Genomic DNA, 17,758 nt, shown 5'->3' with positions numbered 1-17,758 from the left:
TTGGAACTATTTAAGTTTATTTAAGGCTCATTATTTTTCATGTTGAACATTTCAATCTTGAATTAAGATGTTATTAAGAAAATTAAATAATATTTCAGGAAACATCTAAAACGTTATTTAAATAATAATATAAGAAAGTTGTAGACAAAAGCTGATATGTCCTTTTCAATAAAAAAGTATGACATATCCTGACATCTTACACAGTTTTGCAAGCGAATAACTCCGATACTTGTTCATTTAAATCACAAAATTCATTTCCAGTTAGATATTTTTGTATAAGCTTGAGAACGATTTTTAAATAAAAGATTGCTAAAAACCACTTTAGTTTTAGACTAAACTAGATACATACTTTTAATTTAAAAAAAAATCTCTTCATGAAATCGTACAGAGTTTCGATGTACCCCCCCCCCCCCGGTAATAAAGATTTACGGAACAATTTTAGAATCACAAACTTCATTTCGGCTATAGATTTGTATATTACCTTTAAAATGACACTTACACGGGAAATATTAATAGCGAAATGGTAACTGTTTAGACAAACAAAGATATGCATTAATCAATAAAAGAAGTCGTCTTCAGTCTTTAATCTTACAATGTTTCTTAATGAATATCTCCGCAAAGTATAGAAAGTACGACATTTAATAAGAAATAATATAGGCTTAAACAAAGGCAGATATCAATATAATTGTCTACATCGACCTTAAATCTATCTAATTAATATCAAAGATCTAAAAAAAAAATTGGTCTGAATGGATGTTTCAATCTTTATATATGTTAATATCTCCGGCACTATTTACGCTAAAATCACAACGTTTACTTCAGACTTTAGATATTTCTATGCCTGTATAATTATGCTTGAATAATTTTATTCCATAAAGAAATAATTTAATTTTATACAAAGGCATTACTGAAAGGTATACTTAATAATGCCAACTCGGCCTTAAATATTACGTGTTGTCACTGAATATTGGTGCAGAGATACATATTTTATGAATCTATCGTGTATATTTTTTATTTAAATTATATTGATTTACGATGTGATACATATCGACACTTGGTTTCATGTTTCACTTGTTTTCAATCCTACTGTGCGAAGTTATAAAGTACTGTTAATTGGAATAAAGCGTGTGTACACTATGCTAACGTTGTAATCTGTCAAATTCTTCAGTACCGTTTTCAATCGCGGGTTACGTAATAGGCGGCGCCCATATTATCGATTCTGGGATTGTCTATAACGTAAAACATGTATACATGTCTTTTGTTTAGTCAATAAAACGATACAAAATCCGAAATAAACATTAAACTCTGAAATAATAGTGCAACAATATAATATTTAGAACCAATAAATGTATTTTCATAAATAAAATTTCCTCTGTATAAAAATACGAATTAGTTATTAACATCAGAGTAAACGTGGTCGGAAGACTAAAAACTGGCAATCCAACAAAACAAACAATAAATATTCTTTCCTGTTCTTTTTGATAATAAGATTTTGGTAAATTATATTTCAAAGAAAATAACACATACATTAAGTTGGTTATAATTATAATTAAGTGGTGTAGATATTAGTATTGTTCATAAGCGAGCCTAAGTGTAAGAGGGGCATTTAATCAATTATAAAAAGAAGCCCTAAGAGCGGAATACATTGCAATTTATAAAAATTGTAGTAATTTGATTTTCCATTGAATGAATTACCGTTTCGTCTCCATCGAATGACAATATCATAAAGTTTAGCATACGTATGAAAAACAAGAACTGCATATTAAGCAAATTGAACTGTCTGCGTGCACTATCTTTACTGGTGATAAGGAGTGATAACAATTAAGCATTTTATGATAAATAAATTTATATATTAATTTATTTTACGCAATAATTTTTTACCCTTTGTTGTTTGCTTGTTATCATGATGTAATTTCGTACACTACAGAAACCTACAATCTTAACACGTAATAGCCGAGTTTATGTATACATTTGCCGGTATTCGTTAAATACGTTAATTGTGTAGCAGTGAAATTCCACAATATTTTTAACTTATAGTTATTAACACTCTAGTATTATGATTAAACAGGCTAATATATACATACACTAGTTCCTGTTAATCCATTTCGGACAAATATCTTCATTTTTTTAAATATGTTAAAATATTTTATTGAAGCAACTGTTTCGTATTTTGGCTTTACAATTTTGCTTTGATGATCTCTCAATATGCCAAGAGCTGACATGGAGGTATCGTGAATTGTGTTTAATGACCATACACGTGTATGCCACATGTGGTTTATGAAGGGACTCAAGAATAGGTCTCTGGATTTATGACACCATGTGTTGTTTGTAATTATTTGGACAGTATCCGATCATAACGAGATAATCGCTTTGATGAACAAAGGTGCAACAAAACACCGGGTTCAAAACGCTTAAACAAAGAGTGTCAAAATTGGTGTGAATAATTAAATAAAAACAATTACATTTATCAAGAGAATTTATTTAATGTGTAACAAGGCAAGTTTTAACAGGCATAAATGTTCAAATCAGTTACTATATGTTGCGTACATAAAGTCGATCTATTTGCTGTTTGTTTACATCCTTATTTGTGTTCGTTCATTAAATTTGATTTATTCTGAAAGAATTTCAATATCAGAGAATTTTTTATCTAAAAAATGGTCGCGAAGATGTGCCAAGTAGAGATTTTTATGGTAAACGCATACCGCGCTCGTATATTGTGTTCCACTCCCGAGTTCGTTTATAGTAAAAACAAATAATAACAACAATATAATCGTTCCAAAAATGCATTTCCTTGCACGCTTATGTTTTATTCAGACATAGTAAAATTATATTTGATATAGTGCATGATTATTAATAAAAACGATGATTATTTCAACCTTCTCTATATGCGCTTATATGAATTTCACCTCTTTTTGCCAACCAGTGGGCGGAGTCTAATATTTGCAGGTGCGCGTGACGTCACTCGTGAACTGGTCTATTGACTTGGGGGACACTGTATTTTGAGCTTAAAACAAGTTGTATTGCTCATTTTTAGCTCACCTGAGCGATAGCTCGAGGTGAGCTATTGTGATCACTCAGCGTCCGGCGTCCGTCCGTCCGTCCGTCTGTCTGTCTGTAAACAATTTGTAAACATCATCTTCTACGAAACCATTGAGCCAATTTCAACTAAATTTCATGTGGAGCATCCCTAGGTCATGGGACAAAAGAATTGTTAAAAAAAATTTGATCACATAACCAAGATGGCCGCCATGACCATATATGGTAAAAACCTTAAAAAATCTTCTTGTCAGAAACCGCTCATCAGATTTTCAAAAAATTTCACATGGATGACCTTTGAAGGCTCCCCTGAAAAAGTTGTTTAAAGAAATTTGATTCGTCAAAAAACATGGCCGCAGGAGCTCGTTGAACTTTGCATGTTTATTCGTTTTTGCCTATTTTGTGAAAACTTTAAAAATTCTTCCACATTTTTTGTCCGATCCTTTCCAAATTTGCACAGTGTCTTAATATCAATGAGGACACGAACCCTACAAAAAATGAGCATTATTGGTCCATGAAGTACAGAATTACCTCCCCTTGAATTGAGAAAATGGTGTTTATGCAATAAAGTCCAAATTTTTCATCCAATTCTTTCCAAACTTGTAAGGATTTAGCATGGTTCAAACAAGGGAAACAACTACGGTTTATGCATGTTCTTTTTATTACAGATTTACCTCCCTTTAATTCATTCAAAATCTCATTTTACAGCAGAGATTCCAAATCTGACCTGTAAATGAGCCCCATATTTACTGCCAGTGTAGGTTACCTTTTCCCATTTGATCATTCTTAAGTATTGGTCTTGTAATGCTGCTACTGCTTCTGCTACTGCTACTATTACTACTACTACTACTACTACTACTACTACTACTACTACAACTACTACTTCTACTACTACTACTACTACTTCTACTTCTACTACTACTACTTCTACTACTAATACCACCACTACTACTACTACTACTACTACTACTACTACTACTACTACTACTACTACTACTACTACTACTACTACTACTACTAGTACCACCACTACCACTACCACCACCACCACCACCACCACCACCCACCACCACCACCACCTACTACGACTGCCACTACTACTACTACTTTTACCACTACTACTACTACGACTACTACTACTTCTACTTCTACTACCACTACTACTACTACGACTACTACTACTACTACTACTACGACTACTACTACTACTACTACTACTACTACTACTACGACTACTACTACTACTACTACTACTACTACTACTACTACTACTTCTACTACTACTACTACTACTACTACTACTACTACTACTACTACTACTACTACTACTACTACTACTACTTACTACTACTACTTCTACTACTACTACTACTACTACTACTACTACTACTACTACTACTACTACTTCTACTACTACTACTACTACACCACCACCACCACCACCACCACCACCACCACCACCTCCACCATTCACAGTGACAAAAAACGTATTCACACAATGGCTGCTACTACAACTTATAGCCCATATAGGGGGGCATGCATGTTTTACAAACAGCCCTTGTTTCTATGGGATTTTAACCACAACTGTTCATGTTTATCTCCGACACATATTTTTAGGTCACCTGTCATGAAGTGACACGGTGAGCTTATGTGATCGTGTGATGTCCGGCGTCCGTTGTGCGTGCCTGCGTGTGTCCGTGCGTCCGTCCGTCAACAGTTTGTTTGTGTAGACAGTAGAGGTCACAGTTTGCATCCAATCTTGATGAAATTTGTTCAAAATGTTTATCTTGATGAAATCCGGTTTGGGCTTGTATTTGGGTCATCTGGGGTCAAAAACAAGGTCACTATGTCAAATAATAGAACAACCTTCTGTAGACAATAGAGGTCACAGTTTTCATACAATCTTTATGATATTTGGTCAGAATGTTTATCTTGATGAAATCTGGGTTGGGATTTTATTTGGGTCATCTGGGGTCAAAAACTAGGTCACTAGGTCAAATAATAGAAAAACCTTGTGTAGACATTAGAGATCACAGTTTTCATCCAACCTTTATGAAATTTGGTCAGAATTCTTGATGAAATCTGGGTGGGATTGTATTTGGGTCATCTGGGGTAAAAATCTAGGTCAAATAAATAGAAAAACCTTGTGTTGACAATAGAGGTCACAGTTTTCATCCAATATTTATGAACTGTGGTCAGAATGTTTATCTTGATGAAATCTGGATTGGGATTGTATTTGGGTCATCTAGAGTCAGGAACTAGGTCACTAGGTCAAATCATAGAAAAACATTGTGTAGACAATAGAGGTCATAGTTTTCATCTGATCTTAATGAGTCAGGTGAGCGATTCAGGGCCATCATGGCCCTCTTGTTGTATGGTTATGTCCAATAGCATACATATTGTTTTTTGATAACCTTTATAAATAAAATATGAAAAATATATTTAAAAATCGGTAAATAATTACGGATTGTCACCTTTATAGAGACTTTAAAAAATGCAAAAGAGGCTTTATTGAGTTTACAAAATGACAGACTAACATTGTTTCAATTGACATTTTGTATAATCATATACATGTATTAGAAAATGCATGATAAAATTGTGTCTCAAAAGTTAAATGAATTTCATATAAAAAAGGCTATTTCTTAAAATAGTTATTATGATCAGATAGTCTTAAATACAGCTTAAAATTTATTGTTTTGCAAATAAAGTTAATAAACTGTTCAAATGATTTAGGTTACACTTGTCCAGAGCTCCAGATAAGGGTCGTATTTCGTAATTACGAATTATTTTCAAGTCCGTTACGTATTTATTTTCAAATCTTGTCGTACCATTAAGAATTATAAAATCAAGTTCCGAATATTATTTCTACATCGGTTCGTATCGACTTTTATTGAGTTCTTTTCGCGTATTGAAGATCTTTTCGGTTCTTATATAGAATGGTTATCGGATTTGTTTAACATAGCGCTTTTCCAATAAAAGCGGCGTTAACAGTCTATCTGTCAAAAAAAAAATGGCGGCGCCCAGAGAACGTCCTAAAAAACTGCAAAGCGTGCTAAAACACGCTTTTAACATATTGTACACAAAGTGAGCCGTAGTTGAATGTTAAGAAAGACATTATAGAAAAGATCGTATACGATGCTATATGTTCAGTTGCCGACACAGTCGGAAAAGCTAAAAATAAACGCGACACGACGAGTCCAAACTTAAACAAAAAAGTATTGAACGAGTGGAAGGGACAATTCCCGTGGCTAATCGTTAGAAATATTGAAGGGAGCCCCGTTTTAATTGTGAAATATGTAAAAATTCATCAAAGGCATGCAATCTAAGCACAGTTTGGGCATATGAAGGTATTTGAAAAATAAAATTTTATAATACTGAATAGACACTGTTGAACTCGAATAAATAAAGTTGCTAGTATGTTTATTTTGATTTTTTGCATAAAAACCCATTATTATTTATTTTTAGGTCATTTAGAAATAGTTTGAATTATTTTCCAAAACTTATAATATAGTAGTAACGTTAAGAATAAAATTTCAGAGTTAAGAATTCTTTTTGAAAGCCTGGTGGTAACGTTAAGAATTTCACAAAACCTTATCTGGCCCGGAGCTCTGACTTGTCAACACTTTCTTTCTGAAGCTCTTTTAATAACTTAACTACTATAACTAAATTTAATATTACATAACATACTTTTATTGTTTTAATTGACATTTTGTACATGTATTTACAGAAAATGCATGGTAAAGCTTTGTCTTCAAAGTGTATCCATTTTCATTAAAAAAGAGGCTTTTTCCTAAAATAGTTTTTAGCCGGATTTTTTTCGAAAAAATCTCGGCTTATAGATTGATGTTGTCGGGCGGGCGGGGGGGGGGGGGGGCGGGCGGGCGGGCGGGGTGGCGGCGTGCTCGAAACTGTTAAAGTTCTTATTTCATGGTATAACTTTGGTATGCTTGGACCTAGAGTCTTCAAACTTGACATGAAGGTTGGCCAGGATAAACAGATGACCACTGGTCATTTCAAGGTCATTCATTTGAAGGTCAAGGTCACTGTGACCTTCAATATAAAAAATGTTAAAGTTGTTATAACTTTGGTATGCTTGGACCTAGAGTCTTGAAACTTGACATGAAGGTTGGCCATAACTAGTTAGTAACCACTGGTCATTTCAATGTCATTCATTTGAAGGTCAAGGTCACTGTGACCTTGAATGTAAAAATGTTAAAGTTCTTATTTCATGGTATAACTTTGGTATGCTTGGACCTAGAGTCTTCAAACTTGACATGAAGGTTGGCCAGGATTAACAGATGACCACTGGTCATTTCAAGGTCATTCATTTGAAGGTGAAGGTCACTGTGACCTTCAATATAAAAATGTTAAAGTTGTTATAACTTTGGTATGCTTGGACCTAGAGTCTTGAAACTTGACATGAAGGTTGGCCAGAACTAGTAAGTAACCACTGGACATTTCAAGGTCATTCATTTGAAGGTCAAGGTCACTGTGACCTTGAATGTAAAAATGTTAAAGTTCTTATTTCATGTTATAACTTTGGTATGCTTGTACCTAGAGTCTTCAAACTTGAAATAAAGATTGGCCAGTACTAGAAGATGACCACTGGTCATTTCAATGTCATTCATTTGAAGGTCAAGGTCACTGTGACCTTAAATGTTAAAATGTTAAAATTGTTATAACTTTGGTATGCTTGGACATAGAGTCTTCAAACTTGACATGAAGGTTTGCAAGCACACTTAGATGACCACTGGTCATTTCAAGGTTATTCATTCTAAGGTCAAGGTCACTGTGACCTTGAATGTAAAAATGTTAAAGTTCTTATAACTTTGGTAGGTAAAAATGTTAAAGTTCTTATTCCATGTTATAACTTTGGTATGCTTGTACCTAGAGTCTTCAAACTTGACATAAAGGTTGGACAGTACTAGAAGATCACCACTGCTCATTTCAATGTCATTCATTTGAAGGTCAAGGTCACTGTGACCTTCAATGTTAAAATGTTAAAATTGTTATAACTTTGGTATGCTTGGACCTAGAATCTCAAACTTGACGTAAAGGTTTGCAAGCACACTTAGATGACCACTGGTCATTTCAAGGTCATTCATTTGAAGGTCGAGGTCACTGTGACCTTGGATGTAAATATGTTAAAGTTGTTAATACTTTGGTATGCTTAGACCTAGAGTCTTCAAACTTGATATGAAGGTTGGCCAGAACTAGTAGATGACCACTGGTCATTTTAAGGTCAAGGTCACCGTGACCTTGAATGTAAAAATGTTAAAAAATAAAAAAATTGAGATCAAACTTTCCTAATTGTCAATTCAAGTTCATATTTGTGACCTTAAATGTTATTGTTGTTCATTTATATGCATGCATTCAAAACATAACACAAGGTTTGCTCATGCCTTGAAAAGTACTTACATTTCATTTTGACCTTTGAACAATATTTCAGTAATTTAAGTATTGCATTGACAAAAACACGAAAGGTACTTTCCTGTCATTTAAATAAAAAATCCGGCTTCAATGCGGTCATCTCCGACCGCGGAACTCTTGTTAAGATTTGTGGTGAAGTGTAAGCCTAAATATTTTCTATTGTTTCGTTTTAAATGATGTGAAATGATTGCCTCAAATGTATAATGTCTCATTCAAGATTTATATATTAATTAACTGTACTTATTAAAAAACAAAAAGTGCATTGTTGTTAAAAAAAAATGTAATGATTATTTTTGTTGCTGTATTCAACTACAGAATCAATAAACAGTTTACTGTTGTTTTGAATTAAGTTGTTGAAACGTTTAAACTGGATGTTGTGTGCATGAATCTTTAAGAGCAGAAGCTTATTAAATTATGACGCTTATATATATTTACTTCACACACTTTTTGTTATACTTGTTAATAACTTTTTATTATTTAATTGAAGTATGGAGGGCGCATTTACTATCCAAGAATATGTTCCATTTATTAGCGTCAGTGTTGAAAAGTGTGGTGAAGTTTGTTATTTTATGCCCTAAAAAATAAAATATGTTTGTTTTCTTGCTTAAATTGCAAATGCACTTAAGAAATCTCTACAATGATAAGTTCAGTTGTTTCTCAGGTATAAAATATGTTCATAGCTAGAAAAGATATACTTCTTAATACACATACATTGAAAAGATGCACTGAAAAATGCACTTTCATTGGAAAAGTGCTTTCAATCATGAAAAAGTATAGGAAAAACACGTCAAAATTCAAAAGATTGTGAAAAAGCCCGCTCTGATTTCTAAAAAGACAGAATTAAAGAAGTTTAGTGTACTTTTAAAACAAAAAACTCTGAAAAATACGCTTTTGGAGAAGGTGCGGACAAAATACACTTTTATCATGTCTTTTTGGAAATAGTGCATTTTATTTATAGAATGGCGTATAGTCCAGATATGAGGCATAACTGCATGTCGGTTTCGAAATTCCTCAGCTATAAGAGTATGTCAAAGTGGAATGTTCTTTGGTTTGGTATGAATAACCTTCATGTTAAAACTCTTTAACTGTAAACTGTAAATAAATATAAAAAAGAAACGCTCATGTAGAACCCCATTTAGACTTTGGCACCTGCATTTACAGTTACAGAGTTTTGACATCAAGGTTATTCATAACACGCCAAAGAACATTAAATGAGCATGTAGTCATATTCAACAATCGTACATGGTCTGCATCTTCAATAATTGAACCAGTAGTGGAAGCATCTGTTTTCAGGTCACCTAAGAAGAACGTGCCCATGTTGAGCTTTTATAGTTGTTGTTTGTCCGTTGTTTATCATGCTTTGTGCATCTCCCGTAGGAAATTTACCGCCCGGTATTGAAACGGAATTTAATTGACAGTTCCGCCTGGAAAACTTTTGATTCCACCCGGAATATAGTGGTTAAAAGAAAGATTTTTTCCAGGCGGAAACGGGGCGGACTTTGGGGCGAAATATGCTAATGAGGCGGAAAAGATTTCCGGGCGGAAATTATTTTCGCATGCTGACACGGGGCAGAATATGCTAATGAGGCGGAAAATATTTCCGGGCGGAAATTAGACTGGGATAAAAATTTCCGGGCGGAATTCATTTCCGGGCGGAAATTACAGGAGAATATGTGAATGATTCCGGGAGGGGGTGGGGGAATATGAGCTTCTTCTTCTTCTTCTTGACGTTCGCGCTACACAATCATGCCAGTTTCTGCAATGAATGTTTTAGTCCGTCTTTGATCTTCTAGACCTCCATACAGTATTCTGTTGAGGGTTGTGTCTTCGGACCACTTCGCAGCTCGCTCCTGATCGTGTCTTTTGCATATTTGAAGAACATGTTCAGCAGTTTGTTCCTCTTCTCCACATTGACAGAGTGGTGAGGGTACCAGCTTGTATTATGTGCATAACTCCGATATATACATAGCTCCTTAAGTTGCTGATGGATTGACGTACATTAAGAGTTCACAAAAGCTAACAAGAGATGTGTTTGTCAGAAACACAATGCCCCCTAATGCGCCGCTTTGATTATTGTGTTGACCTTTGACCTTGAAGGATGACCTTGACCTTTCACCAGTCAAAATGTGCAGCTCCATGAGATACACATGCATGCCAAATATCAAGTTGCTGTGTTCAATACTTTAAAAGTTATCGCACAACTTTAACCAAGGTTTAAGGTTTGGGACACAAACATACAATGACTAACGGAAACAATGACTGACAGACAGACATGCCAAAAACAATATACCCCCGATCTTTCAATCCGGGGACATAAAAAACTTTTTTAAAAATCACAAAAACAACATGCACCTTTGAATCTTTATCCAGATACAGTGAGTCATAAGACAAACCTTTTTTGCAGATGATAACATACTTCATTGATCGAACAATTAACTCATTCACTGCTCTAATAAACGCAATACATTGACTTTAGTGAAAACGTGGCTTAAAACTATATACTTAAAAATCAACAATCATGCTTGTTGGTTCACTAAAACATTCACTAATTTAATTTAAGGGATACACAAACTTTATCTGGACCTCTGATGGAGCTATTAACACTAGGTTTCTATTTCACAAATGACAAAAATCTTTGATATGGCAAAAAATATTCAATAAGATATAGACACCTTTGACTGCATTTATAATGTTTTTATATAACGTGAAATTAACTGCAAAGATAACTAGCTTGAGCATTCATTTTAAATGTTATAGGTTAAAACTAACCGCCAAAACAGATAAATACTGTTAAACAATATAACTATAATAAACGCAACAATATAAGAAAACAATACAAAGTAAATATAGAAACAAACCTGTTTAGTAGTTCAGAGCACTTAAAAAAAGTTCCATCATATTATCACTGAATCACTTTTTTCAGCCTTTTTCACACACTGAATGTTGACTTCCCTATTTTACTTTATCATTTCAGAATGTTCATCAAAGTAAGATAAATTCATCCTCATAAGTATTAAAACGTCAAATTAAGAAAGTCCAATCATTGCTTTGAAACTGCATTTCAAATGTTGAAGCTAAAGTAACAATTCTTGCAAACACCCGCTTTTTTCAAATTCGGACTCACAAAAATGAAGCAGTGTCTGCCTTATCGGGCTGTATGGATCATATTACCCATGCATTCTTTGTTTACAACTGGGGGAATACAAAGATAACAGCCACCAAATTGACACCATAAAACAAAACACTTAGATATATAGATAGATAGATTTATTTCGGCATAGGAAGCATATACACAGTTTACAACATAACATAGAATAAAATAATAAGCAATTATTAAAAACTATATCATTTACAATAAACTATGACATGCTCACCAAACCAAGGATAACACAAAAAAGAGCAAGCTCTTATTTCCATTGTGGTCCTTATTATTGGTGGCATGACAAAAAGATGCAAACCTTAAACATAACTATGTTGACCTTAAACATAACTGTGTTCATAGTAAAATAATTATTTAATGAAATAAAAGATATATATCACCGTTCAAAAGAGATCAAACTAATTATCACAGTAGTGCTCAGAAAATATGACAGGTGCTGGAAACTAAGATCAATTGATAATGTTATCAAATATTGCAACACATAGATATCTTGACAGTTGTAATTTGATGATATGATGACTTATGATAATCAGGGATCAATTTACTGCATTTCACAACAATTTTCAACTTGCATCATACATCCCTTAATCAAATTTACTCAGTCCCCTTAATTCAGAGTTATTTTTAAAATACCTTTTAGTAGATTTACATGTACTTTAAATGTTGTAAGGTAAAATTATCGTAACAAAGTGATATAATTATAAGGTCTTATAAAAATAAGCCTCAGAGCCTAAAAAAATATATATAAATTTCATCCAGAACAGTATATCTAAGTTATTTTTTTTCCTCCAAATTTTGAGGAGTTAAAACTTGCAGCTGAATTTGTGGATTAGTCCTTTTTTCAGTCATTCCAGCCTTGAATTTGTGTCATTTCAAGCACTTTTCAGCCTTTTTTGCACGGGTTAACTATTGTATAATTGAATATAAATGTTGTTTTCCTTGTGTGTAGCAAATGTTTCCTACAATACCCATTAATAAACTGAAATCAGAGCTCTGTTTATTAATTTTCTTAAAGTTTCATTTTGAATTTCTTTATCTAAGTCCAACATTGTGCCCCAGAGAAATGTAAACGTATGAAATTCCGCCCGAGTTAATTTTCTTAGTCAGAAAATCCACCTTAGACAAATGTTTAAGTATGAAATTCCGCCCAAGTCTTATTTCCGCCCGGAATGGCTAATGTGTTCCGCCTGGAAAAAAAATCAAGAGACATGGTCTTTTGGGGCGGAAATCAATTTCCGCCTCTAGTCCGCCCAAAAACAATAGGCGGACATTCCAGATGTCACAACTATCTTTATTAATATTCTTATTTTAATGAATCTATCCAGCTATACATGTTTCGCGTATAGATAATACATCTGTTTCATTTGTGGTTTTAAACTTCTGCTATGTGTATTTGTTTCAATTTTAATTTGTGTTCATTAACATTGTATGGTTACTAAATTTGTTCCTGTAGACCTCAACGAGTGTGTCAGCGCCCCTTGTAGGAATGGGGCTACATGCAACAATCTTAACAACACTTACAGCTGCTCTTGTGTGGCCGGGTGGCAGGGAACCAATTGTGAACAAGGTACATTTTGCTCAGTATAACTCAGGGCAAAAAGAAAAACAATTACTGATAAGCATGAAAAACTTGCCTTAATTTTAACACTATTTGAGATTAAAGACAGATTGTATGTGATATGAGTGCTGTGTGAACTTAACTGTGTAGTCCAGATATAAGGCTTTAAAACATGTCTGTAACAAAATTCCTCTTTATCAGAGTAGGTCTAAGTGTAATGTTCTTCCGCTTGTAATGAAGCACGTGAATGTCAAAACCAATATATATATAAATTTCATCCAGAACAGTATATCTAAGTTATTTTTGTGTCCTCCAAGTTTTGAGGCGTGAAAACTTGCAGCTGAATTTGTGGATTAGTCCTTTTTTCAGTCATTCCAGCCTTAAATTTGTGTTATTTCAAGCTCCTTTCAGCCTTTTTTGCATGGGTTAACTATTGTATGAATTGAATATAAATGTTGTTTTCCTTGTGTATAGCAAATGTTCTCTACAATACCCATTAATAAACTGAAATCAGATCTCTGTTTATTAATTATCTTAAAGTCCCATTTTGAAATTCTTTATCTAAGTCCAACAGTGTGCCCCAGAGAAATGTATAAGAATGAAATTCCGACCGAGTTAATTTTCATAGTCAGAAAATCCACCTTAGACAAATGTTTAAGTATGAAATTCCGCCCAAGTCTTATTTCCGCCCGGAATGGCTAATGTGTTCCGCCTGGAAAAAATCAAGATACATAGTCTTTTTGGGCGGAAATCAATTTCCGCCTCTAGTCCACCCGAAAACAATAGTTTCCGACCCAATTGCGCCTTATTTCCGTCCCCTTTCCGCCCAAAAATTTCGTACAGGCTATTGCATTTTATACACTCTAGTGGTTGCCATATCTTCTTGAAAGTTTTGCTAAAACATTAACTTAATCGGTATTCCTGATTACTTCAAACCTGGGTCATATAAGGTAAAAAAAGAAGGTCACTAGGTCAAATTTAGGAAAGCAAGAAAACATTCCTGAAGTCATAACTATCTTTATTAATATTCTTATTTTAATGAATTTACCCAGCTTTACATGTTTCGCGTATAGATAATACACCTGTTTCATTTGTGGTTTTAAACTGCTGCTATGTGTATTTGTTTCAATTTTAATTTGTGTTCATTAACATTGTATGGTTACTACATTTGTTCGTGTAGACATCAACGAGTGTGTCAGCGCCCCTTGTAGGAATGGGGCTACATGCAACAATCTTAACAACACTTACAGCTGCTCTTGTGTGGCCGGGTGGCAGGGAACCAACTGTGAACAAGGTACGTTTTGCTCAGTATAACTCAGGGCAAAAAGAAAAACAATCACTGATAAACATGAAAAACTTGCCTTCATTTTAACACTTTTTGAGATTTAAGATTGCGAATTATTTTCAAGTCCGTAACGTATTTATTTTAAAAATATTGTCGTACCATTAAGAATTATAAAATCAAGTTATGAATATTATTTCTACATCGGTTCGTATCGACTTTTATTGAGTTTTTTCGCGTATTGAAGATCTTTTCGGTGCGTATATAGAATGGTTATCGGGTTTGTTTAACATAGCGCTTTTTTCCAATAAAAGCGGCGTTTACAGTATATCTGTCAAAAAACAATGGCGGCGCCCAGAGAACGTCCTAAAAAACTGCAAAGCGTGCTAAAACACGCTTTTAACATATTGTACACAAAGTGAGCCGAAATTGAATGTTAAGAAAGACATTATAGAAAAGATCGTATTCGATGCTATATGTTCAGTTGCCGACACAGTCGGAAAAGCTTAAAATAAACGCGACACGACAAGTCCAAACTTAAACAAAAAGTATTGAACGAGTGGAAGGGACAATTCCCGTGGCTATTCGTTGAAAATATTGAAGGGGAGACCCGTTTTAATTGTGAAATATGTAAAAATTCATCGAACGAATGCAATCTAAGCACAGTTTGGGCATATGAAGGTATTTGAAAAATAAAATTTTATAATACTGAATAGACACTGTTGAACTCGAATAAATAAAGTTGCTAGTATGTTTATTTAGATTTTTTGATAAAAAACCACTATTATTTATTTTTAGGTCATTTAGAAATGTTTAGAATTATTAACCAAAACTTATATATAGTAGTAACGTTTAGAATAACATTTCAGAGTTAAGAATTCTTTTTGAAAACCTGGTAGTAACGTTAAGAATTTCACAAAACCTTATCTGGAGCTCTGACTTGTCAACACTTTCTTTCTGAAGCTCTTTTAATAACTTAACTACTATAACTAAATTTAATATTACATAACTGACTTTCATTGTTTTAATTGACATTTTTTACATATATTTACAGAAAATGCATGGTAAAGCTTCGTCTTCAAAGTGTACCCATTTTCATTAAAAAAGAGGCTTTTTCTTAAAATAATTTTTAAGATTTGTGGTGAAGTGTAAGCCTAAATATTGTCTATTGTTTCGTTTTAAATGATGTGAAATGATTGCCTAAAATGTATAATGTCTCATTCAAGATTTATATATTAATTAACTGTACTTATTAAAAAACAAAAAGTGCACTGTTGTTAAAAAAAAAATTCATGAATTTTTTTGTTGCTGTATTCAACTACAGAATCAATAAACAGTTTACTGTTGTTGTGAATTAAGTTGTTGAAACGTTTAAACTGGATGTTGTGTGCATGAATCTTTAAGAGCAGAAGCTTATTAAATTATGACACTTATATATATTTACTTCACACAACACTTTCTTTTTGTTTGACTTGTTATAACCCTTAAATTATTTAATTGAAGTATGGAGGGCGCATTTACTTTCCAAGAATATGTTCCATTTATTAGCGTCAGTGGTTGAAAGTGTGGTGAAGTTTGTTATTTTATGCCCTAAAAATAAAATATGTTTGTTTTCTTGCTTTAATTGCAAAGCACTTAAGAAATCTCTACAATGATAAGTACAGTAGTTTCTCAGGTATAAAATATGTTCATAGCTAGAAAAGATTTACTTCTTAATACACATACATTGAAAAGATGCACTGAAAAATGCACTTTCATTGGGAAAGTGCTTTCAATCATGAAAAAGTATAGCAAAAACACGTCAAAATTTAAAAGATTGTGAAAAAGCCCGCTCTGATTTCTAAAAAGACAGAATTAAAGAATTTTAGTGTACTTTTAAAACAAAAAACTCAGAAAAATACGCTTTTGGAGAAAGTGCGGACAAAATACACTTTTAACATGTATTTTGGGAAATAGTGCATTTTATTTATAGAATGGCGTATAGTCCAGATATGAGGCATAACTGCATGTCGGTTTCGAAATTCCTCAGCTATAAGAGTATGTCAAAGTGGAATGTTCTTTGGTTTGTTATGAATAACACTCATGTTAAATCTCTGTAACTGTAAACTGTAAATAAATATAAAAAAGAAACGCTCATGTAGAACCCCATTTAGACTTTGGCACCTGCATTTACATTTACAGAGTTTTGACATCACATCAAGGTTATTCATAACAAGCCAAAGAACATTAAATGAGCATGTAGTCATAGTCAACAATCGTACATGGTCTGCATCTTCAATAATTGAACCAGTAGTGGAAGCATCTGTTTTCAGGTCACCTAAGAAGAACGTGCCCATGTTGAGCTTTTATAGTTGTTGTTTGTCCGTTGTTTATCATGCTTTGTGCATCTCCCGTACGAAATTTTCCGCCCGGAATTGAGACGGATTTTTATTGACAGCCTGGAAAATTCTTGAATCCGCCAGGAATATAGTGGTTAAAAGAAAGATTTGTTCCAGGCGGGAACGGGGCGGACTTTGGGGCGAAATATGCTAATGAGGCGGAAAAGATTTCCGGGTGAAAATTATTTTCGCATTCTGACACGGGGCGGAATTTGGGCAGAATATGCTAATGAGGCGGAAAATATTTCCGGGCGGAAATTAGACTGGGATAAAAATTTCCGGGCGGAAATTACAGGAGAATATGTGAATGATTCCGAGAGGGGTGGGGGAATATGAGCTTCTTCTTCTTCTTTGACGTTCGCGCTACACAATCATGCCATTTTCTGCAATGAATGTTTTAGTCCGTCTTTGATCTTCCAGACCTCCATACAGTTTAGTTTTCTGTTGAGGGTTGTGTCTTCGGACCACTTCGCAGCTCGCTCCTGATCGTTTCTTTTGCATCTTTGAAGAACATGTTCAGCAGTTTGTTCCTCTTCTCCACATTGACAGAGTGGTGCGGGTACCAGCTTGTATTATGAGCTTAACTCCGATATGTACATAGCTCTTAAGCTGCTGATGGATTGACGTACATTCAGAGGTCACAAAAGCTAACAAGAGATGTGTTTGTCAGAAATACAATGCCCCCTAATGCGCCGCTTTGATTATTGTGTTGACCTTTGACCTTGAAGGATGACCTTGCCCTTTCACCAGTCAAAATGTGCAGCTCTATGAGATACACATGCATGCCAAATATCAAGTTGCTATGTTCAATATTTCAAAAGTTATCGCACAACTTTAACCAAGGTTTAAGTTTTGGGACACAAATATACAATGGCTGACGGAAACAAAGACAGACAGACAGACATGCCAAAAAC

General features: G+C 33.9%; 1 protein-coding gene across 8 annotated transcripts in view; it reads left to right on the top strand.

Moving 5' to 3' along the window:
- LOC127875956 (polycystic kidney disease 1-related protein-like) overlaps positions 1-17,758 on the top strand; it is a 228,786-nt gene that overhangs the window by 74,991 nt on the left and 136,037 nt on the right. For 7 of the 8 annotated variants that reach the window (XM_052420729.1, XM_052420731.1, XM_052420732.1 and 4 more), the window contains 2 exons: positions 13,080-13,193; positions 14,365-14,478. In XM_052420729.1, coding sequence (XP_052276689.1) covers positions 13,080-13,193; positions 14,365-14,478 — 228 coding nt within the window. The remainder of the gene's footprint in view (positions 1-13,079; positions 13,194-14,364; positions 14,479-17,758) is intronic. The other variant, XM_052420733.1, reaches the window with a different exon arrangement.

This window comes from Dreissena polymorpha, chromosome 4 (assembly GCF_020536995.1).
Source record: "Dreissena polymorpha isolate Duluth1 chromosome 4, UMN_Dpol_1.0, whole genome shotgun sequence".
Taxonomy (NCBI): domain Eukaryota; kingdom Metazoa; phylum Mollusca; class Bivalvia; order Myida; family Dreissenidae; genus Dreissena; species Dreissena polymorpha.
This window is presented reverse-complemented; position numbering and strand designations above follow the sequence as displayed.